At 39.7% G+C, this 26,548-nt stretch overlaps 1 protein-coding gene across 5 annotated transcripts in view; it reads left to right on the top strand.

Moving 5' to 3' along the window:
- The window catches only part of VPS13B (vacuolar protein sorting 13 homolog B), a 485,884-nt gene that overhangs the window by 451,610 nt on the left and 7,726 nt on the right, over positions 1 to 26,548 (top strand). For all 5 annotated transcript variants that reach the window (XM_064442323.1, XM_064442322.1, XM_064442320.1 and 2 more), the window contains exons 50-61: positions 632 to 820; positions 1,433 to 1,579; positions 2,680 to 2,963; positions 4,492 to 4,619; positions 5,228 to 5,427; positions 7,755 to 7,873; positions 9,062 to 9,885; positions 14,837 to 15,013; positions 15,933 to 16,103; positions 22,774 to 22,950; positions 25,389 to 25,491; positions 26,158 to 26,407. In XM_064442323.1, the coding sequence (XP_064298393.1) occupies positions 632 to 820; positions 1,433 to 1,579; positions 2,680 to 2,963; positions 4,492 to 4,619; positions 5,228 to 5,427; positions 7,755 to 7,873; positions 9,062 to 9,885; positions 14,837 to 15,013; positions 15,933 to 16,103; positions 22,774 to 22,950; positions 25,389 to 25,491; positions 26,158 to 26,407 (2,769 nt within the window). The remainder of the gene's footprint in view (positions 1 to 631; positions 821 to 1,432; positions 1,580 to 2,679; positions 2,964 to 4,491; positions 4,620 to 5,227; positions 5,428 to 7,754; positions 7,874 to 9,061; positions 9,886 to 14,836; positions 15,014 to 15,932; positions 16,104 to 22,773; positions 22,951 to 25,388; positions 25,492 to 26,157; positions 26,408 to 26,548) is intronic.

The following is a 26,548-nucleotide window of genomic DNA, read 5'->3' as shown; positions in this document are numbered from 1 at the left end:
CTTTGGCCCCTGCTGTGCTGACCTGTCACACGGGAAGTGTGTTGACCACAGTAGCAAAGTTGACAGCCTGGAAGGAATCTTTGGTTTGAGAGTGGTTTAGGTCAAGTTGTTTCATAGCTTATATGCTACCAAGAAAAGTTCAATAATGAGATAGGGTGAATGACAAATGAGGAAGATTCTTTAGGATGTCTGCCTTCCTGAATTCAGAGTTTTGTGTAACAGCTCTTCTCACATACCGTAGCCTGACCGTGCACATGGTTTTTTATTACAACCCCAATATTCTTTATTTTTGAAAGAATTAAAATAATTTGACAGAGCATCGTGTCAATTCCAATTGGACGATCTGATCCTTCCTGTCTATTTTGCCATCTTTTTTCCCCCCGATGTATGTCTCTTAACAAACAAAAGGTCTGCCTATTAACATGTCTCAGTGTAGACTACGGTCTTCATTCCACCGTGAGCATTAGTCCCATATCCATATTGTGGTTTCATCTGTCCTTGTACCACATCAAAAGTATCAGAGGGAGAAAGGGAGGAAATGAGATTGACTTCATACTGGAAACTACATTTAATTGTAGTAGAAGTATATTGAATTGTCAACAAGTGATAATCGGTCATTTTTCACTTGCAGGAAGCTTTTCAGGTTGGAATCTACTGGGCAAACACTAATACTGTGCACAAATCAGTGGCAATTAAACTGGTTCATAATGTGACCTCCCCAAAATGGAAGAATGCTGATAATGGGGAAGTAGTAATGTTGGATGAAGAAGGTTTCATTGAAGCTGAAATAAAACTTGGTGCTTTTCCAGGTCATCAAAAGGTTAGAAGAAAATTATCATGATTTATAACTTTATAATTTAAAAACAAAGTCATATAGCAGATGAAAACAATCAAATGTATGCAGTGTGAAAGCTCCTCCCTAATTATGTTAATACACACACAGAATCACACAGAATGGTAGGGGTTGGAAGGGACCTCTGGAGATCATCTTGTCCAACCCCCCTGCTTGAGCAGGCACACACAGAGCAGGGGCACAGGAATGCATCCGGGGTTTTGAATGCCTCCAGGGAAGGAGACTCCACAGCCTCCCTGGGCAGCCTGTGCCACTGCTCTGGCACCCTCACATGTAAAACATAATGAGAATATAAACAATGTGTGAAGTATATTTTAAAGAATTAGATTGGCAAAAACATTCTGCCCAATTTACCAAGATAATACATTATCTCCTGGAAAAGAATTAATGAATTCTCACTCTGGTTTGGAAACATTGACAGATGCAACTTCAAAAGTATGTGATGTCGCTCCAGTTATGAACTGTGTGAATATAGACAGGATTTCCGCAGTTAAAAAGAAAATGGCAGTTCTGTCGCTGTATTTCAATTCCGTTTGTGGTTTTGTATGTGACCTCATCATCATTTTTATTATCTTACAGTTGTGTCAATTCTGCATTTCTTCGATGGTTCGACAAGGTATACAAATTCTGCAGATAGAAGATAAGACAACAATAATCAATGATACATCATATCAAATCTATTATAGGCCACAGCTTTCTATTTCCAAACCCCACTCAGGAGAAGAGGTAAAGTACTGTGCATATGCTTTTTGTTTGTCATCTGCAGTACATGGGTGTTCAGATTTGTATGGTCTCAACTGCATATAGCAGAGCTTGAACAGAAATCTTTAGAAATAATAATGATAAAGTATTTTAATTTAAAATACAGAAACCTTGGTAAATCCAGCTCCAGTAATTAACTGTGATAAGAAATCTGTGCAAAGCAGGAGATTCTTGCACATTGCAGAATTAGTTCTGCCTGTTCTCCATCTGTTCAGGCACTAATGGCCATTTCTGTAAAATAGGCAGCGTAATCCGTAGTAGCTGTTAAAATTGTTCTCAGAATTTTTACTGAGTTCGCGTGTAAAAGAGGTATATTGGCCTGGCAGGCTGAAAACTTTTTGTTATCCTTTTGGGAAGATTCCAGTTATCTGAACAAAACTGCAGAACTAGAGACATGCCCAAAGTTTATGTTTTTCATCAAACTGCATCATATCATGAATATCCATTTTCTAATAATCGCACAGTGTATTTAAGGACTAGCTTACAGGAACCAAAATGTGTGTATGGACAATATATTTTAATCAACCATTTATACATAGTTATTGAAGATTACATTTATAGTAAAATATGTGGAAAGAATTCTTAGGGTCAAACTTGCAAGAGGAGTTGGCAGATAAACAAATTTTTCAAGTTCCCTGTTTCTGTATTGTTTTCCTTGTGCATTAGTTTTCTTCACATCAGTATCTACATTTGTGCATCGCGCATTTATGGCAGTCTTATGGGCTGGGGAATTGGAAGAATGTTGAGGCTGAAATCCATTCTTAGTTTTATATCTATAAATGGATTTGCTTCTCACAGTTATGTTACAGTGATGTAACTGTTGCTTTTGGTAGAGTTATGTTGTGCAACCGAGAGTGGACTGTAGATGACTGTGCTCAGTTAACTGCGTAAGTATACCCAAAGACAGATTTTGGCCAAATAGCTTTTAACACAATGGACTTAGTGCAACCTTTAGTTAGGTGTGGTCAGTTGGCTACTTGAGACTGTTCTGTGCAAGATCAACATGAATAAACTTCCTGTCAGGAGCCAGCATGTTGTGCTACCACCATCTTTTTTCTTTCCAGGACTTCCAATCGTCAGACAGTACGGTCTTCAGTGTCAGTCCAGCCGGGGCACCACCCGGCGAGGCACTGAGCGCTGTGCCCTGCTGGGACCTGATGTCGGACACCAGTCCCTTAACTTCGGGGGCGCCTCTTACTGAAAAATGCATACTGCTGAGTTTCAGTCCAGGCGGCTGCGCTGGGAGTTGTGAGCTGTGGAGCCTACCGGCTGTCATTAAACAGGAGTTTCCTAGACAGAGTGTGGCAGTGCCCACAGGGGTTTGTAGTGAACGTGGATTTTGTACCAGGTACTGTACGCTGAACAGTCATGAATAACAAACTTTGCTTGCTGCTATAAAGCCTCAGCTAGTAACAAACCGTAAGAGATTAATGCAAAAGTTAGAGTAACGCACACCCACCGTATGTAAAGGCAAGTCTTACTTTAATTTTAAAATTGTTATCTTTTGATGGTTTTGATGCTTTCATTGTTAATGGATTCATGTTATGGCCACTTACAAATTGTACAATTTTTATAACATATGGGCTGCTATTTTTGTTACATGCATACAAAATAAGACCATGGAAAGTTTATATTCAAGATTATGGTCTTTTTTAATTTGTGGGTGACAAATTAAGACTTCAAGGACAGTGTGAAATAATATAATACAAAAATTCAGGTTTTGTTTATAAAAGGTTAAAAATCTATTTTAGGAATAATAATAATATGATAAACAGGAAAAGCAAAAAAGTGGTGAAACTATTTTGAGACAACAAGGAAAGATTTCAAAGTTTTAAAGCTTGAACTATCCAAATGTGCATTCCACTTACAAACAAATGCATCCAGCTAGTTAAAAATAATGGTCCAGTTATTTGTGAGATGCCCAGCTTTAATTCTCAGACCTGATATCTGAATCTATTCATGCTTATGCTAGTATAAACAAGAAACAATCTGCTGAAATTAGAGAAGCTACATTAGTATATATTACCAGCCATATGATCTTTCTTTTGCCTGAAGTGCTAGATATCATTCAAACCCTCATACGGTTCCTGCGGAGTCTAAGGGGTATATCATTGTATATTCTAAAAGATTCTCACACAGACTTCAGATGAAAAAAAAATCAAGTGCAAAATACAAGGAATGGTTTCCTTATAATTCTGAGACAGGCATAGGCGACCTCATGTTCCTCATCAAATTTTCAGACTGGATTTTTTAAAGTCACCATGAGGTGAAGTTTTCATTAGAAATAGCACAAGAAAAAAAGAATTTGTGTTTATGTGTGAAGACATTTTATGTAGCTAATGAGTATAGCTAAATTAATTTATTTTCATTTTGGAAATTTATGTCCTGATGATCCATAACATTAACATTTGAAAGGGCAATAACATTGTGGATCATTCCAGGGGAACAGTCAGTTACAAATTTATACATTTGTTAAAAATATCTTTCATCTCTATCAGAGAAGTATGTGTGCAAATTCTTCTGGAAAATTTGAAGATTTATGTTGAAAATTTGGGCCTACAATCTCATGTTTTTAATTTAATATAAATCTCTGCTGGCTAGGGCTTTCATCTTGCAAACACACGTGCTCAATTTAACTCTTGAATAGTCTGTATGAAGTGGTCTCTTCTCTAATGTTTTTTGTGCTCTTTCCACATGTTCTGTTTAAATATCATTCTTAGTCCTTGCCTAAATGTATATAATTATTTGTAGAATTGGAACTTGATTATAAAGAATCTTACAGATACTATTTTGAATGTTTTTAATTGTCCAGATTAATAATATGTAAAAATCTCATCCAAAACATGCATAATCAAATATATCTGCTTCTGTTTTAGAGCTATAGCACTGACTTATCAAGAGCATCTTGGTGTGACGTATCTCACGCTTACAGAAGATCCTAGTCCTCGTATAATTATCCAAAATAGGTGCTCTGTTCCATTGCTTGTAAAAGAGAACTTCAAAGGTAAGTAGTATGCAGTAATTAGAAACAGTGCGCTGTCATAGTGTAAATTATTTTACTGTATCTCCAATACAAAGTTGAGTTCAATATGTGTTTTGGTTACATCAAGAAGTTGCTGCCCTCATAAATGTCTGTCTCAAAGTGAGAAACTCTGGAAGATACTGAAGCCTGGAAGCTAGTGGAGCAAATTGTGAGGTTAGGAGTATGAACGTACATCAGTCCAGGCTTTAGGGTCTCCCTGGTTCCAGCTGTCAAGGTGATTTGGCTGTAGGAAACTAGTAGGTAGTGGAGTTTTGTTGACATCAGTTCAATCCCTTGGAACATTTAAATCCCCCCTGAGTCTCAAATGTAACACAAAACATTCCAAAATTCCAGTTACAGTATGTTAATGTAATGATCAATGGAACATTATTTGTGTAAATCTTAATGACAAAAAAAAAAGGATAGGAAAAAAGCCCAAACACATAAACTTCCAACCAATAGAAGAGTAATGATTTTATTTACTAGTAATATTTCAGACAGAAATTTCCTCATTTGTGTAAGCGTAGGTGAGTTTTGATATAGTATGGGTTTCAGAAAGCCCTAATCTTGTATGTTTTATAAAATTTCAGATACACCAAAGTTTGAAGTTTATTGTAGAAAGATTCCAGCTGAATGTTCGGTTCATCATGAACTTTACTATCAAGTCTCCAGCTATCCAGATTGCAAAACAAGAGATTTGTTGCCCAGCATTCTTCTGAAAGTGATGTCATCTGATGAATTAGTAAATGAATGGAGTGATTTTGTGGACATCAACAATCAAGGAACACAAGTAAATCGTTATAAACTATTTCCTAGTTCACAGCATAAATTATTATCTTCCTGACCTGCACACTATACTGTTCCTCTGCAATAAGCATACAATTTCTGTTTGTTTTGGGGTTTTTTTATTTAAATCTTGGGAGCTCTCCTTCCTAAGCCCCTTCCTGTGGAAGTTTGAGAGTACAGATTACCTTCTTCACTGGCTGTTTTCAAAAATAGCTAGATCAAAAATACAGGCTTTCTAGCACTTAATTTTTTTCACTTCTTTTTAATCAACCTGGTGTTCCCTGGAAAAATCAGTCCTGAAAGTTTCTGGCCCCTATAAGCCAAGAATCCCACAGGACCCAGGAAAATCATTCTGTTTGGTAACTTAATTATCACAGGATTTTTATCTGTACATCTTGTAGGAATCATCACTGTCATTCTCCCTCTGTGTCTTTACAGAAGCTACACATCTTTCTAAAACAAAAAAAAAACCCTTTTTCTTTCCTTCTGTTATTTTTCTCCTGTTCTGAGGTAAATGAAAACTTCCTTGACTGGAGTAATTCTTTTTGATGGGAATTTTTTCCATCTTTGAAGTCATTAGTTTACATGGAATCAACATAAACTGCTTGGCTCTTTGAAAGAAATACTAGTTTCAGATGTTTTCCCTGGGGACCAATCACAAAATGCTCTTGATTATTGAGTGTTATGTTATATAGCAAGTAGTTCAGTTTCATTCAGCAAGCCAGTCAAGCAATGCAAGGTTTCAAATTTCAGTCATTAATGTTATGCCAGACCAGGGTTCTTTATAAGTATCTGGCTCCTAGAAGGAATTAGATGCTAAGACAACATTTGGGGATCATTGTCTACTTGAAGAACTCTCCAAATAAAAAGTGTAGCCTTCTGTTATTGAAGTTTTAGGATTTACGTGTAGAGAATTTCCCCAGGATTTCTCAGTCTTTCCCTTAGAAAGCTGTAAATATAAGTAAATAAGGAATATGCTAATAGCTTCACATACAGCTCAGTTCAGATTGTGAAATAACTGTAATTTAGAGGATCCTAAGTAATTTGTACTCTTTCTATCTAGTCACATATAGGTACTTCTTATAGAAAGAAAATTTTATTAATTTTATTTATCATCAGAATCATCTGAAATAGGAATTAAAATGACCAGTCTTTAAGATGAATGAGCATTTCTTAGACTAATGAGGGTGTATTGAAAGTTCAATAAATGTCCTTTTTTCTCCAATTCCATCGTGCAGGATTGTGAATCTCTTTCACATAAACAAAGGATTAAAACTGACATATCGAACTTAGAAATTCTCTAGTATGTAATTCTCAGAGGAATAAGACATAATTTGAGGAACGATATTTAATTATCTGTACAAGGTTATTATAAATAGTGTAATGAGAATCAGTTTAAGTGCTGATCCTACTAAACTTCCAAGTGCTTTTCCATCTGGTGACTTTTTAACAGCAGTAAAGATTCTTCAAAACAAACAACTGTTTATTTTACCTATACTAGCCCATTATCTTTGTGTTATTCCCTGAGTTAATATTCCTTTAAATTATAGCTTCTGTCATTACAATCGAGTAAATAATTGTGTTGATAGTAGCCCTACGAGAAAACAGAATCCAGCTTGCTCTAACACAGACAGTTGTGAGTTTTTCAAATGTAAAAAGACCTTATTCTTTTATATTCTAGAAAAACATAAAACTTGCACGGAAATATTGCAGAATTCAGAATTAAGCTCCAAAAACAATATGTCATTTCTTTAAGTAGAAAATTTATTCCTAAGGATAACTTGTTCAGAATTAAAGTTTGCCTATCTGTAAGCAAGGCATAAACCTGTTGTCAAGTTCCCATTTTCCTGCCTTTTTAGACATTTTACACTTTCCAATAGACTTTTGCCATTTCTTTGTGGCAGCACCTTGCTTGTGAAGGTGTTCTCACCAAACCAGTTTAGCTGGCTTAAAAATGTATTCAGTGTTGAGTTCTTAAGTTGTTACTTATTTTTATTAAGCAAATAATTCTGTATTTATTCTTTTTTCATATAACCTCCCCCCTCCCTAGCACATCTTGCTTATTTCTGGAGAAGTTTTCTTACTAAATTGTATTCAGTTATACAGTTAAAGGATGAGGTACAAATTTCATCTTGCTATACAACTGAAATACTTAAAGTATCAGAGCTGTTACTGTCTGAAGTATTGAAATCTGTTTCTGTTTTTCCTGAACAGTATCATGGTTCAGGTGAAAGATCTCAGTCAGAAGGCCTTAATAGGATTAATTGAAATTATGACTTTAAAAATAGTACTTTCAGTAGCATTCCATATGTTTCTAACTCTCTCCACTAGATTGTGTTCTTAACTGGCTTTGGCTATGTTTATGTGGACATTGCCCATCAGTGTGGAACAACAGTCATAACCTTGGCTCCAGAAGGAAGAGCGGGACCCGTTGAGATCAACCTCAACAGGTACATAAAGCACGCAAAAGGTGATAAAAAGCATTGCCAAACAGTGGTGAGAAGTCAGTCAGCTTTTGAAGTGTTAACTGACTCATGAACTTTGGCTTAACTGTTTGTTTTGTTTAATAGTGCTGCATGCTCTGTGGCATATGTTTAGACTATATGTTATGCTTTGTATATCACAGTTAAAAAAGGACAATCTAACATCAAAAGTCATGTCACTTCAGGGTAAACACTAGACGTCTGATACAAAAAGAAGTCCTGTGTTGTTCATTTAAAAAAAGACATTTTCCATCATAATTAATTTTGAGTGTGTTCATCAGTTTAAAATGCATTTAGCTAGGTCCTGCTATCTGTAATCATACAAGCTCCCACTAAAATTGGTAGGAAGGTTGATGTGCAAGGGCTGTAGAAATAGTCATACAGTCAGTAATTAACTGTACTTGACTATAACACTTCTTTGGAACGCTTCCCCACACACCACAACCCGGTCCTCAGCTCCATTCAGCTGCAATTGTAACACTACCTGTTTCCAAGATGCAGAATGGCTGGCCTCCAGCAACATCGTTACAATTAGAGTGGAATTTGTTGTACTGTTTTATTTGTCATGTAATTAAATATTAATCCCCAAGAAACTGGTCATCAGCAGTACATAATAGCCCACTTGCTAGTTAAACTTGGCAACAGGCAGTTAACACTGGAGGGGGAGAGGCCCTCAATGCCATCAGTGTAAAAATGCTGCGGTGGCTTCGTTGGAGGGCACTCGCTGCATGTGAAATGAATTATCCATAACAGTAACCCTCAGTAGTGGCTCCCGGAAAATATTGTAACAGCTGGGGCTATATATGAACTATCAGAAAATTGTATTGTTGTCTGCTTTAATATCTGGCTCTGTTGCAAATTCAGTAGGGAATTATTGTGTATATAGAGGCCTTCCTGTCCAAACTATCCTGTTGATTGATAAGAAAGAAAGAAACCTTGCACAGATGTGTAATATCCCATTTCTTAGAAAACCTCCTGGATAGTACCCACTGTGGTGATTAAGGCCGCCAGATCCCATTAACATTAACATGACTTGCACAATGAGTTTCCCATGTATTATAGAGAACATCTCTCCTGATAGCTTTTTGAGAAAGCAAGATGCCAGGTCAACTCAAAATACATGAAGTAACAAAATTTCTTTTCTTTGCTGTGTAGAAGTCAAGACCAGACCCTGTCACTGAAAATCTTCATCAGCCAGTTAAGTCTTGCTGCGTTTGATGATATTACAAACCACAAAGTGTCATCTGAACTTCTGCGTCTCACAGCAGACAATGTTTTCCTCCACATGGCACCAGCCACCAGCTACCTGAGACCCCTGTCACAGGACTTCCAGCAGGACACAGTGGAAGGCCTCCCACAATTTCATAGCCTCCAAGTGTATTGTGAAGACTTGCAACTGGACAATCAGTTGTACAGCAAATCCAATTTCCATTTTGCAGTCCTGCTGTGCCAAGGAGAGAAAAATGAGACTGTTCAGTGGTCCAGAGTGAACAACCTCATTGTTTGTAACAAAGATTTGGAAATCTATAAGGAAAACTGCTTTATAAAACTCTGCATTGCATTTTCCGAAGAAGATAATTTCATGTTTCACGTGAACGACCTCAGCTTTGAGCTCAAACCAGCTAGGCTGTATGTGGAAGACACCTTTGTTTATTACATTAAGACTTTGTTTGATACATATCTTCCAGAAAACAAAACTGCTTGTCAATCCATGAATACTTCAGATACTACCCTGATACTGCCTGAACAAGTGAGAGAGCATGCAAGAGCTTTAGTCAAGCCAGTGAAGTTAAGAAAATTAACAATACAACCTGTTAATCTCCTTGTCAGTATTCATGCTTCATTGAAACTGTATATAGCCTCAGATCACACTCCTCTCTCCTTTTCTGTGTTTGAGCGAGGACCCATCTTCACCACTGCCAGGCAACTTGTCCATGCCTTGGCCATGCATTATGCTGCTGGAGCACTTTTCAGAGCAGGTCAGTACTTTTCCATAACACGTAACATTTTTAATAGGTACCAGGATTCCGTGATTCTCTCTCAAGCTGGATAACCTAGATGTTAGCCATACAATTATTGTTTTCCTCAAGCACTGTTTGATAATGATATTTTCAGACACCTTTCATGTCCTGCCATATGACAGAAGGGAAATAAAATGGCTGAGCAGACACCAGTGAAGATTTGTAAAGTTGTGCTAAACATTAGCCAGCCGCCTGAAGGCTTTACGAAACCCTGAACACAGCATAAAAATGTATTCTAGCTGGCTTAGGTTTTGTCATTTTCTATTATAGCACTAGTCAGAATCAAGCCACATTCCTCACATAAACGCCCCAAAACTACGTTTAATCAAATTATTCAGCGTGTTGCTCTGCATTCAGAAGTAAATTATAGCCTTGAATGTTGTTTTGTTGTTAAAACTCCTTTTGGCTGCAGTTTATGATTAGGAATCTGTCTTTCTTCATACAGCCTTCATGCTAAACTGGCACACAGATGTTTGTTGTCCTTTGATCCAAGAACTATGAAGTTTGCTGTTACTAACTTTTTTCCATATAGGACTAGCAATTAGTCTATTAGGTTAGCAGGTACATTCTGTTTCCCATAAATATTAATCTAGAAATAATGAAATCTGGTCTTTGCTGTGTCTTAGTGTGGAACAGAATTTGTATCTGAGACAGGAGGAAGCTCCTCCGTGATCACACAGAAATACCCTACTCCACACTGAAGCATGGGGTTTATTTTCCTGCAATACTAATGGTCAGATGTTCTGAAATCCTGACGTTTCATTTGTGCCGCAAGCATACCTGCAACCTGATTTCTGTGCGCAGTTTCCAGAATTGTACATAAGCATTTCAAGTATTTAGAAATAGAGATATGCTGATCCGGTCTTTCACTGTGTGCATATCTGACTTGTGTAGCTGATTATGGGAACTGCGTACGCAATTGTGCACCAGAACATTGTGCACCGATTCATTATTTTCTTGCATTATTTTGCTTGCAAAATTGGCAGGTTTTTCTTTTTACTACTTGTTTGGATTTGTTTTATAGCCAAATCCCATAGTACAAAAGGGGAGCTCTGGTTTCTTGCTAATTAAGGGTGAAAGTGGCCAAACATGGTCCACAGTGTGAGTGTTTCTCTCCACAATTGGCTAGCGGTGGTGATACAAGTGGCAATAGACTGCAGCAGGAAATTGGGGTTGTACTGGCTTTTCATCTGCAACATCCCAGGTGAGGCACATATGCTAGGGCGGGATTCCTGAGCCTGGTCATGGTCTTTCCTCCTGTGCTAACCTTGCAGTGTGCAGCAGTGCACAGGCCCCTCCTTGCTCTGGGCTCATGATGTAGCTGAAATCAACCAGGATTAAATATTGAGAAACAAGTTTTGCTTCAGTGGAACTTCTCTTCAGGAAAATACATAGGATATATTTAGTTACTACTTAAATCCCACTCAAAGCACTAAAATGTATTTTTTTGAAAGGGGTTACCATGATTAAAATGGTGAATTGTGTTCACAGAATCACAGGATGGTGGGGGTTGGAAGGGACCTCTGGAGATCATCTTGTCCAACCCCCCTGCTTGAGCAGGCACACCCAGAGCAGGGGGCACAGGAATGTGTCCAGACGGGGTTGAATGTCTCCAGGGAAGGAGACTCCACAGCCTCCCTGGGCAGCCTGTTCCACTGCTCTGGCACCCGCACAGGAAAGGAGTTTTTTCTCATGTTTAGGTAGAACTTCCTGTGTTCCAGCTTGTGCCCATTGCCCCTTGTCCTGTCGTTGGGCACTATTGAAAAGAGCCTAGTCCCATCGTCCTGACACCCACCTTTTAGATATTTATAAGTAATGACAAGATCCCCCCTCAGTCTTCTCTTCTCCAGGCTGAACAAACACAGGTGTCTCAGCCTTTCCTCATGAGAGAGATGCTCCAGCCCCCGATCATCTTTGTGGCTCTCCACTGAACTTGCTCAAGCAGTTCCCTGTCATTCTTAAACTGGGAGCCAGTTCTTCTTGGGCAAAGAAGATGCTTTATTTTGAAGAGTTTGTGACACTTGTCAAAAGGCTGACTGTGTCAACAAATCTAAAAAGGAGGAAAAAAAATCAAGCAAAAAGCTTCATATGGTCTGCAAACCCTGAGTCCTTTCCTCACCATCAGATGAGTTACACTTCTTGGATTGGTCTCTTATGGAAAAGGACCTCACTCTCCTGCATTTTAACCACATTAATCTGCAAAACAAGGGTTTGTTTGACCCCTCTTCTGCTCACCACTGGACATGCATAAATTATCGTAGCATCTGCACAAACAGCATTCCCATACAGCTATGCCTTATGCTCCAAGCGGGATGTAGTCTCATTTTGCCCTTAGATGCATGTAAAACTATTGCTGCACTGTGGGAGGGGACAGGATTTGCCCCAGAGTCTGCTAAAGTGAGTGTATCAGGCCTCCCCATATGGTGCAAAGGAGCGGCTAGAATCCATGTCTCATAAGCAAAGAATGGAGCTGGAGAGCTGTGCTTAGATATGCTGATTAGCATTGCTTGTCTCAAATTAGCAAAACTTGCAATGGAAATCTCCCATCCTTTTCTAATTAAGTTAGCTTCTATTTAAAAGTTAATAAAATTCTATTTAAAAATATCACTGGTATCAGCCAGATCTAACCCTATAGTTGCCTATAAAGAAAATTCAGTGGCTCTCTGCTAATACAGTCATAGTTACTTCATATTAGTGGAAATAATTACTAAGCATACTTTGGGAAACGGTAACCTGACATGATACTGTATTTCTGCAAAGTAAAATGCAGCATTGAGCTTGTGAATTGAGCAATTATTCCTGATTCATCATCTTCCTACTCCCAGCTTACTCCCACACCTTCCTCCTTGTGTTGGGTGGTCCATGCTGGCAGTGAGGAGCCATTAGTTTTGCTCCGAGCATTGGCCAAGGAGGGTCACCCTTGCTGCAGGTTGCATTTTCCTCCGGTGTGCTCTCCAAGGGTAAGCATGCTCCTTCCAAACTTCTGGAAGCTGACAGCCCACAGGCCAGGGTCAGACTGCAGCAGCCCATCCCCAGGATACCGCCCAGGTTTGTGTTTTACTGGTTTCATTCCTGCTTTTAATCCGGGTTTCATTCCTGAACACGCTGGCGGGCCAAACAGGTGAGTGGCATTGGAGTGTCTCATGTCCCAGCCTGGCAGTGCCTGCAGGGCAGCAAGGAATTAATCTGCGGTGTCATACAGCCCCTTTCCATCACCTCATGTTGTCCCGTCACTGCCTCGGGACAAGGAATGCCAATGACTCTTGGAAAAAAATAAAAAAGGCTGTTTGTAAGGGATTGTTGCAACATTATTGATCAGAAAAAGCAGAAAGAGCATCTTTTCCATCTGTACATGCCTTCCCGCCCCTCCAGCTTTTCATCACTTCACACAGTGGCAAGGATAATTTGTTAAAAATACTACCGTGAGGGAGTCTCAGGCCCAGCCTGGAGCGCTGGCTTCCTCTGGTCCCCAGCAGGGAAGGACTGCCAGGGGGACACTCCTCTCCAGGGCAGGCACTGCGGGGCCACAGCACTCATTGCTGCTCTGCTCGTCACATTGCCAGTAGTACTTGTTTTTTGTTTTCATAGTCCATCCCACCCTCTCCCTCATGTCCACTGTGGTTCCTGCTTTTTATACTACATGAACTGGAGTTCTCAACCTGCCAGGGCTGAAATGTGGGACAGATTCAACAAGAATAATAGATTTTCCGGGAGCTTACAATGATAGTATGAGATTAATTCATTTCATATGAGTAACATTTTCTCTTCTGTTCAGTTTCATGATTCAGCCTTCCACAGGAGTGACTGGGAGGGGTTACTAGAAAACAAGAAAAGCATCTGGATAGCAGGAGTTTGCAGTGATGAGATGGGAATGAGGAGGGCAGCACAGATCAAGGGCCCTCAGTGGGAGAGCAGGAGGCCGATCTCTGTCCATCTTTCAGTCTCCTGGCCCTGTCGCACCTCGTATCGCTCTGACAGTGCCAGTTGAAATTCACGGTACCACGGCTCAAAGACCAGGCCGTTCCTGTTTAACGTTTATTGCCATTTCTGAATCGCTCTCTCTGGGCTGCCGAAAAAAAGTTATGCAGCACTATTTCCCTAATAAATCTGCTGCCAACCAGCCTGAGAGAGACAAGACCTGCAAACAGCTTTCCAGCAACAGATTGCTGCACGCTCGGCCATCCAGCAAGCTGCTGGCAACCCTGCGTTTATATAGGAAACCAGATCTGCAGATACCTCTCCTGGGATATGCACAAGGAATACTCCCCTATGAGTAACCTAATCAGCATGTAGATGTCATTGCTGTTTACACAACTGTACTGAGCAAAAGACATTTGTCTGGCTTTCACTGCACTCTGCAAGAAAATGATCAGCTTAGAAGGGTTGGGGTGGATTTAAAATAACTTCTTAAGCACTTGTCAAAAATCTGCATCCCCTTTCCTAACACTCCATCAAGCAATTGACCTCCACACTCCGGTAAAGCAGTACATTGTATCAGTGTAAACTCCCTGTCACAATTGTATCACATAAGGATGTGAAATCACAATGCTGCCTTATAGCATCTAAAACCGACCCAGCAATCTGAACTTGCAGTCCCGTTCCTCCGTAGCTGTGAGGCTCTAGCATCCGCCTCTCTAGCACACTTTTAGCAGAAATACGGGAAGCTCCTGGAAGGAAGTCATTCTAAAGCTATTTGTGAGTTTGCCAAAAGGATTTCTTTGATTTACGAAGTATGAAAGATTGCCATTTCTGAATTCATAGTGGATGAGTTATTTCCCGTGTTTTGCTCAAAGGAAGTTCATAATGCGATGAATTCTAGTGTGAAAAAGAGAATTAAGGAATAACCTTTTCACAACTGCTGTTTCTGCAGTTTTTGCAGCCGTAACATGTGTCCTGTTTCTCCACACAGGCTGGGTTGTCGGATCGTTGGAAATTCTCGGAAGCCCAGCTAGCCTGGTGAGAAGCATAGGGAATGGCATAGCTGATTTCTTTAGGCTTCCCTATGAAGGGCTGACCAGAGGCCCAGGAGCATTTGTCAGTGGAGTTTCCAGAGGAACAACATCATTTGTAAAACACATTTCCAAAGGTAGATCTTTCACTTTGTTGCTCCAACTACTGCTTTGTTGTTGTGCATTGTTAAAGGATGTGTTAAAGTTTTAAACAATATTGCTTGCAGCTTTGTTTGGCTTGCTAGGCTGCAGCAAAATGCTGGGAGGGTAACAAAGCTCATATATAACATCTTATGTATTAAACAGATCACCGCTTAACTACAGTGTGTAAGAATGTTTCAGAAACTTCAGAATTTTAAACCTCCCAGTGGGAAACGGAGGTTGGCTCAGCCAGTATTTCATGTGATAACTGCAGAAATATTAAAGGTGTTCTGTACTTCTGCTAACCATCAGAAATTCTACACTGTGTCGCCTCATCATATTTATTATTTCTTTTTTTAAAAAAATGAAAAGTAGATACAGTTGTCACGACTGTGTAAGTACATGGATAGGTTTTGACAGCAGGGCTGGGCTGGCCTGAGAACAGGAGCAGCTTTTGTTTTGCGAAGTCTGTATAAACAGTGCCATCGCGTGGCTTCAGCCGCGTGGGAGAGACCGCGGGGCGACTGCCCCAGCCGCTCGCTGCTGCTCCAGGCTCCCTCAGGACACGTCCTCCTGGGCTCCTTTTGTAAATATTTGTTTACCTTTCCATCAGTCCCCCTCCATTTAGTTTAGCCTTACAGAAGTTTGGGAGCTTTGCAAGTATGTGCGGGCGAGTTGCTGTTCCCACCAGCCAGGCAAACCTGGTGCAGGCTAATGTGTAAAAGGCGTGACGTGGACCGTAGAAGCAGAGTGGTGATGCTTAACAAATAGTAAAGCATGTTACACGTGGGCGACTGTTCAGTTGACTTGCTGTTCTGCTTCTAAGCTCGGTATTTCAGTGAGGCATAGAACGCCTCCGTGTTTTAAATTAAAGCATTTTGATCCAGACCCAAATGTAGATCTCCATGCATTTAGGTACACTGACGTCAATTACCAATCTGGCAACAAGTCTTGCTCGGAATATGGATAGACTGTCACTGGATGAGGAGCATTACAACAGACAAGAAGAATGGAGAAGGCAGCTTCCAGAGAGCCTGGGAGAAGGACTGAGACAGGGGCTCTCTCGTTTAGGCATTAGCCTTCTAGGTAAAGTACTATTAAATATCAAGTTGAGTAATAATACTGTTTTCTGATCTGCTTACCAGCATGTGAGTTATAATTGCAAAATCTGTTTGGGTTGGGGTTTGTTCATTTTTTTCTGAAATAGCCTCACAGCATGTATAGGAGATACTGTTTCTTTTCATCAGGATTTAGCGACTTTTGTATATGTGTGTTTCTGATAAAATAATTGCAGATATAGAACAAAGTTTGCACTCTCTTTATGAAATAATATTTTCATTGGTACATGATGCATAGCTGAGAAGAAAAAAATAATTCTGCATTGGTCAGGGTGACTTGTAACTAAGTCAGCACAAAGACGTCATCACGCTGATGTTTACTTTCCAATGAGTTACAGGAATGCCTTCCGAACCTGCTTGTTTTTGCTGCACTGTAGATATCAGGGATTCTTGGTTTTGTTTGAAAACCACTTGAACTTAGTGCAGATGTTAAGTAAACTTTGATGAGGAATTCTGCTTGTACAAAGAGACCCAGATCATCCTAATTCAGTGTGATTGTATTCATCAAGCAGCCAAGTTGTATGGTTAGAACTGAAGATTACTCCGGCCATTTCAAAATAGTACCTAAAAATTTGAAAACTAGCCTGCACTGGAAAAAATCTCTGCGAGAAGTTTTGCAGTAAGGGGCTGGATTTTCTAGGTTGCTTCTACTTGTCACACAGCAAAGGAATGCAGAACTGTATTGTTTGGCAGAGTTCCTCAGTACATATTAAAGTGTATGAATCCCTTAGAGATCAAAGTGACCAAAAGCGGTCCAGTGCAAAAGGTTAGAAGAGCTGAAGCTTGAAAGGATTTGTCCTCTTTCTTAATCTTCAGTAGTGTACACAACTCCTAAATTTGCAACCGCAACCCTGAAAGCCCCAAAGAGGAAGTGGTAAAAATGTTACAAGTTTGGGTTAAGTTACTGGAAATTATTTTAAGCAATAGCATTAGATGATGTGAAGCACTGTCATTTGATAATGCCTGTAAACGGGCAAGCGAGTGTCCTGGGAGAAATGTGCATAAAGGAGAAATTTCATGTATTGGTAGCTACTATCCCAAAAGTAAGCTGTTACCGGTGTTGCAAATCAAAGGCAGTTTGGAGGAGGTTTTATTTTTCTTTCTTGTTTTACTGGGCTAAGGGCAGTCAGGTTGAGTAGCTGGATGAAAGATTATACTTTTAGAAGCACTGTGTCCTCCTGGGGTGTGTGCGCTGGTAAAATGGTTTGGTGATTTCGGCTCGGTTATTAATAAGACAGCGAGCTAACGTGGTGGCTATCCCCTTCACTGACACACCAGAGCCCTTCGGAGCAAAAAGCATCAGCTGCACAGCCTGAAGTAAAGAGCAAAACTTTGTAGCTTTGGCTGTAACAAGGCAAAGTTTCTGCTCTTCAGGAAAGCTGGGAACTCGTAACATGCATGCACAAATACTCTGTGTCTGTACCTCCCTGCGCACAAGGCTTCGGTTGTTTGCAGGAGTACGTCTGAGTTAAAAACAAAACAAAACAAAAAAGATAATTTCTGTGTCCCTGATTTCCTAAGAAATCAGGCTTCATATTAGAAACTATGAGCTTCGTATTAGCATTTAAACAGTGCTCCTCTGCAATCTGGGATCTTGTTCTTACTCCCACTGTTATTATTTAGAGATTCCTCCCTGCTAAATACCTCTGTTCTTAGCAGTGGAGGCAACGAAGCACACAGATAAATAACTATGGTTACTGACAAGTATGAGAACTCTCACTAAGGGAGGAATCAGAAATATTCCACTGAATTTGTATCAGGCAGAATTTTTTTATTTAAGCCTGATTTTTTAAAATCATGTTTTCTCTGTATACACAGCAGCAATCACATAAATTGTCTCGAGACCTGAATTATGAATAGACCTACATTTCAATTTTTACAAACACATCAGAAAGCCATTTCTCTCTTGGCCATTTAGTTTAAAGAATATTATGGCTTCCCACCAAAAAACAGTTGCGGTTGAAAGGGAGGTATCACCATGCTGCTTTCTTCCACCAGCATGTTCAGAGTAGGCATGAACATGCTTATAGTAAATACACTTCCAGGTTCTTCATACATAATGAAACTAAGTGGATCTTCTATGTTATTTTCCTTCACAAGGATGAAGAGTTCAGACGAGTGCAGGAATGCAGAGAGCAAGACCCTTTGAAGCCATAATTTCTATGACTTTCTAATTGCAAAATTGAGAAGTGTGAAAAAGATTTCTGGGATAGGCACAGTACTATCATGTTTGTAAAAGCTATCTGACTCATGCAAGCAGCTTAAAGAATTGCAAACGCAGATTTCGTGCCTAGGCAAAGGCATGTAAGAGCCCTCAGTTCACTGATACATTGTCGTATCTACACTGAAAGAAGAGTTGCATTTCTGATTTTTCTGAAGATCTGGCTCATGGTGGCCCTGATTCAGGAAAGCACTTAAGCATGTGCTTAAGAGCTTTGCTGAATGAGGGCCAAAATCATGTACTCTTGTCTCCTCCTCAGTGCAAGTTGTTCCCTGTGGTACATTCTTAAGTGCTTTGTCCTGTCTCGTTTTAAATGACTCAAGCACTGTCAGGGTGTTGTTTGATTTGATTGTTATCTTTGGCGGGCTGTCGTCATCTTTTCTAGTTTGGGGGAGTCTTCTGGGTCACTTTAGTAACATCTGTGCATAAAAAGACACAAAAGCTTATGATAGGTGTGTGTTTTCTTTTATATGATCAGACAAGAATGCAGTGAAATTGTATTTAAAATACTTAGACAATCGGCATTCCCCACCAAGGAACTATCTTTTGCATTTTGCATGACAAGCTCAAAATAATAATTTATAACCATGTAGAAGAGAAGATTGAAAGTATAGGCTTTATTTTCAACTACCGGTTTTAGTGAAAAATATTGTATTGAAGTACCTTCCTTTAGGAAGTTGAGCATATCTGAGTAACTGAAAAGCTGACAACTATTAGAAAAGCCATTTTTCACAGCGGCAAAAGTGCTTGACATGTCAGTTACTCCTTCCTGCTTTTGGGGAAAGCAAATTGATAGTAATACTGACTGACAGCATAACTCTGCTGCTATAGAAGGTAGAGCCTGGATTTCAGAAGCTCGAAGTTTTGTTGTTAAGGGTAGTGGTCGTTGTTACTGTGCAACTATCACTAATTGGGGCCACTCTGTGTTTGCCTGTCTACGGCAACATTAAAAGCCCGTGCTAATTCTGAAGGCGTGTGCTATTCCACACACTAATTCTGCAAATATATTAATGCACGCCAACAGGTGCTCTTCTCTTTTAGCTGTATTTTTATTTGATGTTTGCTGTAATGAGGTGATGCTTCAGCCCTATTTTTGGCGTGAAACACTTGTAGCTCTTCTGAAGGACAACACAGAAAAGAAAAAGAAGCAAAATGGCTTCAGCTTGGCTGGCTTCCAGCCTCATGGCAAAGCATGGCCAGCTTCTCCTTCCTGGTGGGGGATTTTTTCCCAATTATTTCTTGGTCTGAAAGAGTTTGTCACAAGCAATGTGAGCTTTGCTAAGTTGTGTAAGCCGTGCTACGTTCACCAAACATTGTCATTCTGCGCAGGAACCAGTTGCTACCCGTAATCAAATTCTTCTTGAAGTAATACAGTGATATACTCAGAACTGTCTGAATTTTGTAGTTATCAAAGTATCTTTTTTATGGTTACTGAGCAACATGTATTAACCAGAGTGCACCCCAGCTGATGTTTAGCAGATGTTATGGTGTTGCTGGAACCTCTTTGGTCCAGTAATGGAAGAATATGTTTTTGTTTTGTTGCTTTGGTGTTTAATTTTATTGAGGTTTTCTTTATACATACATAATCTGTGCGTACATATGTGGACATGCATATAAAATTGAATGCCTAGCGTAAGCAAGGAAAGAAAAATGGAGAATAGTTCAATTTAAAAAGAAGAAAAAAAAAAAGGCAAGGGACATTACAGAAAGGGACAGGGACAGCAGTAGGACACCACAGCTGTGTCTAGACTGAGAATGAGAGTGGGAAGGAAAGAACCACTACATGTGGTTCCATGCTCTGCCTCCCTGATACTCTGCTGAGACCTGGGGGGAGAGAGCTTCTGTGGTAACTCCGTCCAGCATGGTGCTCTGACCACTAACTTTATGTTAGAAAGAAAGAAGCCATATGGACACTGGGGGATATCTGCTTTGCACAGTTTCTGGAGGTGCAATGAACCTCATGTGTGTGTCACCATTATCTCACTGCCGTTGGCTTTTGAGGTTGCTCAGCCTTTGACCTATTTGGTTTTTCCCTTTGCCCACACATGGTGTGCACAGGGAAGGAGCTGCACAGATCTGGCTTCATGCAAGGGTGGTAGGACAGCCACTCCCTAATGAAAGGAGCGAGGTTATAGCTTATGTGATTTGTGGGCCTGACCACAGCACGTGAGTGTGTTGTGTCAGTGAGTTGCAATTTGAGATAAGAGATTACAACGGGTGAGCAGAGAGGGAAGAGATGATCATTGGTTATATTTTTTGCAGGTAGAAAGACAGGACTTGCAAAAGGGTTTAAGGTACAAAAGTGCAATGGCTTCACAGACAAGTTCAGGGCATGCATAAAATGGCAGAATAACAGAAACTGTGGAAGCACTAAACAACTGGCTAATTAAGCTATATATTATTTGGGGTACTATATAAATAATCTTATATAACATAGTCACAGCAGTTTCCATTCTGTTTCCCTGTCCTCTGGGCCTAATTCCAGCTGAGAAGTGCCTGGAGCATACCACAGGTCCTTTGGAGTAGGCTCTTATTTATTATTACCTTATAACATTGCTCAAGTGTATTGCAGTAAATAATTTACTAGTGCTAGGACTTAGGTGGATTACGTTTAATAAGGCAATAACTTCTGTTCTGAAAGTGCAGTTGCTGTGGATGACCTCGATAGATAGGGTGAAGGAGGTCACAGGGTAATGTAATACTGTAACTTAGCAGAACACCAAGTATTGTTTTATGCCTTTAAATGCATCACAATTGTACAAAAGAAAATACTGGATGAACAATCCCAATTGTGTAATGCGGTGTTGGGGTATTATTTCAGTCAAGCAGCAGGAGCAGCTGGTAAGTACTAATGAAACAGAATTCAATTGAAAATTGTATCATTTCCATGGCATGGCAGTAAAGAAGCTTCTTGGCCTTTGTGGCACAAAGGGTGAACGTTCAGCTGCACGCTCAGTTTCAGTGAGGGAGCTCAATAAAAACTGGGTATCACGTTAAAAATAGACCAGCATTTTCTGGGAAAATACTACATATTTATCAGTAAAGGGTGCACATATAGAAGTTGGAAGGAATCTCTCTAAGAGGAGAGGGAGGCATCTGGGGGGGATGCAAGTTTCTTGAATTGCTGATAGATAGTATTCCAGGGACAAGGATCTGGGGAAATGTGTGCTGCTTCTCATCCTCATCTTTTCTTTGGACAGAATACCAGTGTACAAGTACAATATCAGTTCTTGTTGTTCAGAGTTAGCAACTACTCTGTTTATCCAGTAACGGTAACTAAAACCATCTGAAAACCGGTTAGTGGCTAGCTGACTAGTGCATGTCACGCTGGTAAACACGTGGGGCCAAATACCTCAGCTGTGATTGTCAGAATTCGTGGAATTATGCCTGGATTTGCTTCCACACACAAAGCAGAATCTTCAAAGCTCTCTGGGTTGCAGTAAAAATGCCTGGTTACCAAGGTAACACTTGGTCCTACTCCTTAAATAATGGTTTTATCTTGATATTTGCAGCTGAAGGTGCAAACTGAGAGCTAGCCAAGGAGCCTGCAAACTTGCTTTTCACTGAGCAAAGAACCTCGGATCAGGCAAAGCATTTTCTAACTGATGTCACTTTGTCCAATCCTTGTACCCTTAGCGATTTCCAAATAGCTTATCTATCAAAATTACAATAACTAGAGACATGTCTGTGGTTAAGTGGCTAGAGTAAACTCAAGATCAAAGAAATGTACCACCTCACATACCTGTTTACATTTAGGAAGATTTAAGTCGGAGTTCTCTGTTGATACTAAAAGCTGGGAAGGTCACTGTGTCACTTGTAAAAGTTTGACCCATGTGCATTAAAGTAAAATATGATCATTTTCACAAAAAAGTAACAAAAAGTCTCAAAGTCTAATTCTGTTAATCTTAGTAATATATCAAAAGTTGCATTAGCTTATGAACATTTCTGGCAGTGGAAGAGGATATAAAAATGATCTATTGAATACAGGCAGTTTTTATTCTCATGAAGTCAGTCTCAGGCTTATGTGAAAATCTCATTTCCATAACAGCTCAAGTCTTCTAAAACAAGTGGGTTTTATTCCAAGCCCGACATTTTCAGAATTGCTACATAGAATGAGCTAAATTAAACTAACTCAGCAAAAGCGTTTAGTGAAAGTAGTTGAAAGATGAAAACATACTGTCAAGTTAAGTGATCTGAATGTTTAAAAAAGTAAAATACATTTTAAAAAAAGGAAGTGGGGATTTAACTTAAACTGAAGCAAAGGTATCATTTAGCTAATCGGTCGCATGCTAAATAGCTGTATAAGAAGGCTGGTGTACAGCCTGTAATCCAAGCAACATTCAGGTCCAGTAGTAAGATTTCTTCTTATTCTGGGATATTAATCTTCACTAATTACTGGAGACTCTTGTTTTTTCAGGTGCAATTGCTGGGATCGTGGATCAGCCAATGCAGAATTTTCAGCGAGTGTCTGAGGCCCAAGCTTCAGCAGGGCACAAAGCCAGAGGGGTCATCTCGGGTGTGGGGAAAGGAATCATGGGTGTCTTCACAAAGCCCATCGGAGGGGCAGCTGAGCTTGTCTCCCAGACAGGTTACGGTGAGTTTCTCTATTTCCAGCATCTCTGTTTAAATTTTAAAACGCTCGTCAGATACAACCTGCTGTGCCTTACTTATTTGGTAGCTGAGTGACTTAGAGAAATGCCACCTCTGAATAGTTACAACGTCGTGCTCGTCTCCTTAAAAGCCATCATGTTGTTCTTCTCTCGTGTTACCGATCAGCGTTGTACAGACACAGAAACACAGAATGCAGAAAGCATGAAGTAATTCTTGGAATACAGTAGAACTAGTTACAGAAACATATGTGCTTACAAAAGAGTTTTTGACATAAAAGTATTAGAGCAATACTATATCCAATTAGAGCCTTATTTTGAGATTGCTTTGTTACGGCAAGGAAGGAGTTGTGCTATCTCTGCACAGAGAGAGACGTGTGTTCCTGGGAGAAAGAAGTGAGTCATGTAGTAGGAGCATCCCCTTTAGACTGGAGAGTTGTGAGAAGACAATCCCATTTTGGATATACGGGTAACCTTCTAATGAACAGAGGTGGGTTTTCCAGCTAGACTGAGCGCTTAGTGGCAGTGGTGGTGGATCCTTTCAGATTGATGTGAATACTTTTGGGTGACTAAAAACTGTAAAAGATAAAAATAAATTATCAAAATACCCTCATTTCTTTGCTTCCAGTATCAATAGATCAAAGCTGTTGGTCTGGATTTTTAAAGGGGGGGCAGGGGGCAGTCAGGGAAGAAAAGCGGGGAGACCTGTTGATACAAGCACAATGTGTCAATAATTTTGCTGCACTAATTATGCTGGACAAAAGTTGAAGATTTAAGCCTTTAGTCACTAGCAATATTTATGGTTGTGATGTGTTGATTAGCTTATGAGTAGCCCTCCTAGGGCTTAAGTTTAGGATTTTGTTTCCACACTTCCCATTACATTCAGAACTCGTTCCTTGAAGCAATCTATTTAAAGAAATAATGAAACATTTAATTATTACAAGTCTTTCAATTTAACTTCATCTTATTTGTATGAGTGTAAATAATAACTGTTCTCCTGAATTATGCATCCCGTAGGTGTAAAACCCGTATCAGTAAAATCGGAAACTTGTCTGTTGTCGGCTGGCCGTGTGTTGCTTTTGCTGCCCATGGTATTAGTCTTTCTAGATTTAATTTCGCTGCAGTCTTTATCAAGAAACTTGTAACATTAGAGGGACACTTTTAATTGCAGATATGGTACACAAGACATCATGTTTTCCATGAGCATGTGACAAAAAGAGTTAGCCAGGAAAAAACATTAAAACTGTATCAATAATAGCTGACAGTGCGTGAGAGGAAAACACATGAGAGTTCAAGAAACTCTTACCCACAACAGGATTGGAAGTGGGACTGTGCCTCTTGGGGGAGACCGAGGGGTGGGGGACCACACAGAAATAAACACATGTTCTCTCTTTCTCCATCTGTAAATATCATATTCACGCACATAATGCTGAGAACCTCGGTAAGCCAACTGTTACAACTGGGATGCTGCTTTTAAGTATTACCATCAACATGTGTGCTAAAAATTAAAGGTTTTTTTCAGTGCTGCTGTTTTGTTTAAATTATTATCCATTGTGTAAAAAGGAATCTAAGTTATTGTCACCCTTATGCAAAAATGCCTTTTGCTTCAATAGAATGCTTAATTAGACAAAAGAAAATTTCTTTGTTTATTTTAAGAATAACTTTGCGCTAAACCGTATAACACTGGTGCTCGCTGCTTAACCTACTTCCTGTCTGTCTTGTAAAAATTTTTAAAACTACTTAATTTGTGAATTTTTTTGCAACCCACTCATTCTTTCTGGTGACCATACCTCATCTTTAAAAGTTTACAAGCCATCTGAAAGCATACATACTGTATCATCTTCAACTTTGGATAGTCTATTTAGAAACCTTCTTAACTGCTTCTTGTAGTCTCCATTCTGTGCTGGCACTAAGAAGAATTCACAATAAACCAGATGCCCCGGGAGATCTCATAAATGTATATGGATCTGTGTTTAACAGCTGGATTAAGTAATTGAACATTTAAATACAGTATCTAGGCAAACTTGCCTTCTAATTTGTATATGGAAGTATTTTAATATTAAGCAAGAGAGCTAACAACAGTCTTGATTTTTTCTACCTGAATCCTAAGCGATGTGTCCGATCCTACTCTGGCATGATGGCTCTCAGGAGCATTATGTTTCTCTTGATTGCAAGTGTATGGCCAATTTTTAGAACACACAGTGGGGTTTTTTTTTGTTTCTTGCTAATGCAACATCACTGGTGTTAAGTGCACAACTCTTGCATTGTAATATTTAATGAATTATCTTGACTACAGCTTCCAAAGATGTGACATCATTTGGGATCTGCACTATTTTATGAACTCCTCTAAACAGATGACATCACTGCAACATGTAGCTGTTTTGTAGAAAACAACTACTAAAAAACTTAAATTCTCTTACCGCAGGTATTTTGCATGGAGCTGGACTTTCTCAGCTTCCCAAGCAGCGCTCTCATCCAAATGATCAACATGTTGAGCAGGCGCCAAATAGCCACGTCAAATATGTCTGGTAAAATTATTTAGACACTTGCTCATTTTTACATCCACATTGTTTATTAATAGGTTCTGGCCTGTGGTCAAGTTAACAGGCTGCTTCCCTAGGAAAGGCTGAGTTATGGCAGTTTGTTTAGGAACATTAAACACAAAGGTAGTGCATAGAAACCCAATCTGCAAATGATGGGCTGCTGATCTGCTTCCAGCTTTGGAACTACAGAGCTGATCTTTATTTAACGGCAGTCAGTGAGTTCTTACTTATTTCTCATTGCACCAAGCCCAAGAAAAATACTGCACATCTCCAAAAACAGCTGTTAGTGAAGATAGCTTTATTTTCTGCACTGAATTTGTAAGCCTCTTCTCAGGGTAATTTTTCTATTAGGATGGGAAATAGGCTGACCTAGCACGGTTATTAGGCCAATTTTGCAGTGAATGATTAAGGAGTTTTGATAAATAACAGTTTCACATTTATTCTCTAAATCTTAAGTCTTACATCTTTCAGTAATGGAGATTTGGAATATACTCCCTGCCTTATTTTATATTTGTCGCTGATAGCTACAGGCTTAAGTAAAAACATTAGTGATCAAAAGTCCTGGAGGATCCAGTGCATAACACTGACTACTACTTTTTTCCTTCCTCCTCTTCTTGTTCCACCCCACCCCCCCACCCCTTGATAATGCAGGAAAATGCTGCAATCTCTAGGAAGGCCAGAGGTCCATATGGCCTTAGATGTCATGATTGTGAGTGGATCAGGCCAGCAGCATGAAGGTTGCTTGCTGCTCACCTCAGAGGTGCTCTTTGTCGTCAGTATCAGTGAAGACACGCAGCAGCAGGCATTCCCTGTGACTGAAGTCGATTGTCTGGAAGATGATCAGCAAAAAGACCTGCTGAAGGTGCAGCTAAAACAACAGAGAGTGCCTTCGGACTTGGAGGTAAAGACTTGACTACAATTTTCATTCAAAGATAGATTTACACGGATGATGATGCTTTCAGCAACGGGCATACTCACCTTTGGGTTGGGAGGCCAGCGGTCTAAGTGCCAAACCAGGGAACCTGCTGTTTTCATGCACCTT

The sequence above is a fragment of the Phalacrocorax carbo genome, chromosome 2, assembly GCF_963921805.1.
Source record: "Phalacrocorax carbo chromosome 2, bPhaCar2.1, whole genome shotgun sequence".
Classification (NCBI taxonomy): Eukaryota; Metazoa; Chordata; class Aves; order Suliformes; family Phalacrocoracidae; genus Phalacrocorax; species Phalacrocorax carbo.
The sequence above is the reverse complement of the archived record's forward strand: the minus strand, read 5'-3'. Positions and strand labels throughout refer to the sequence as shown.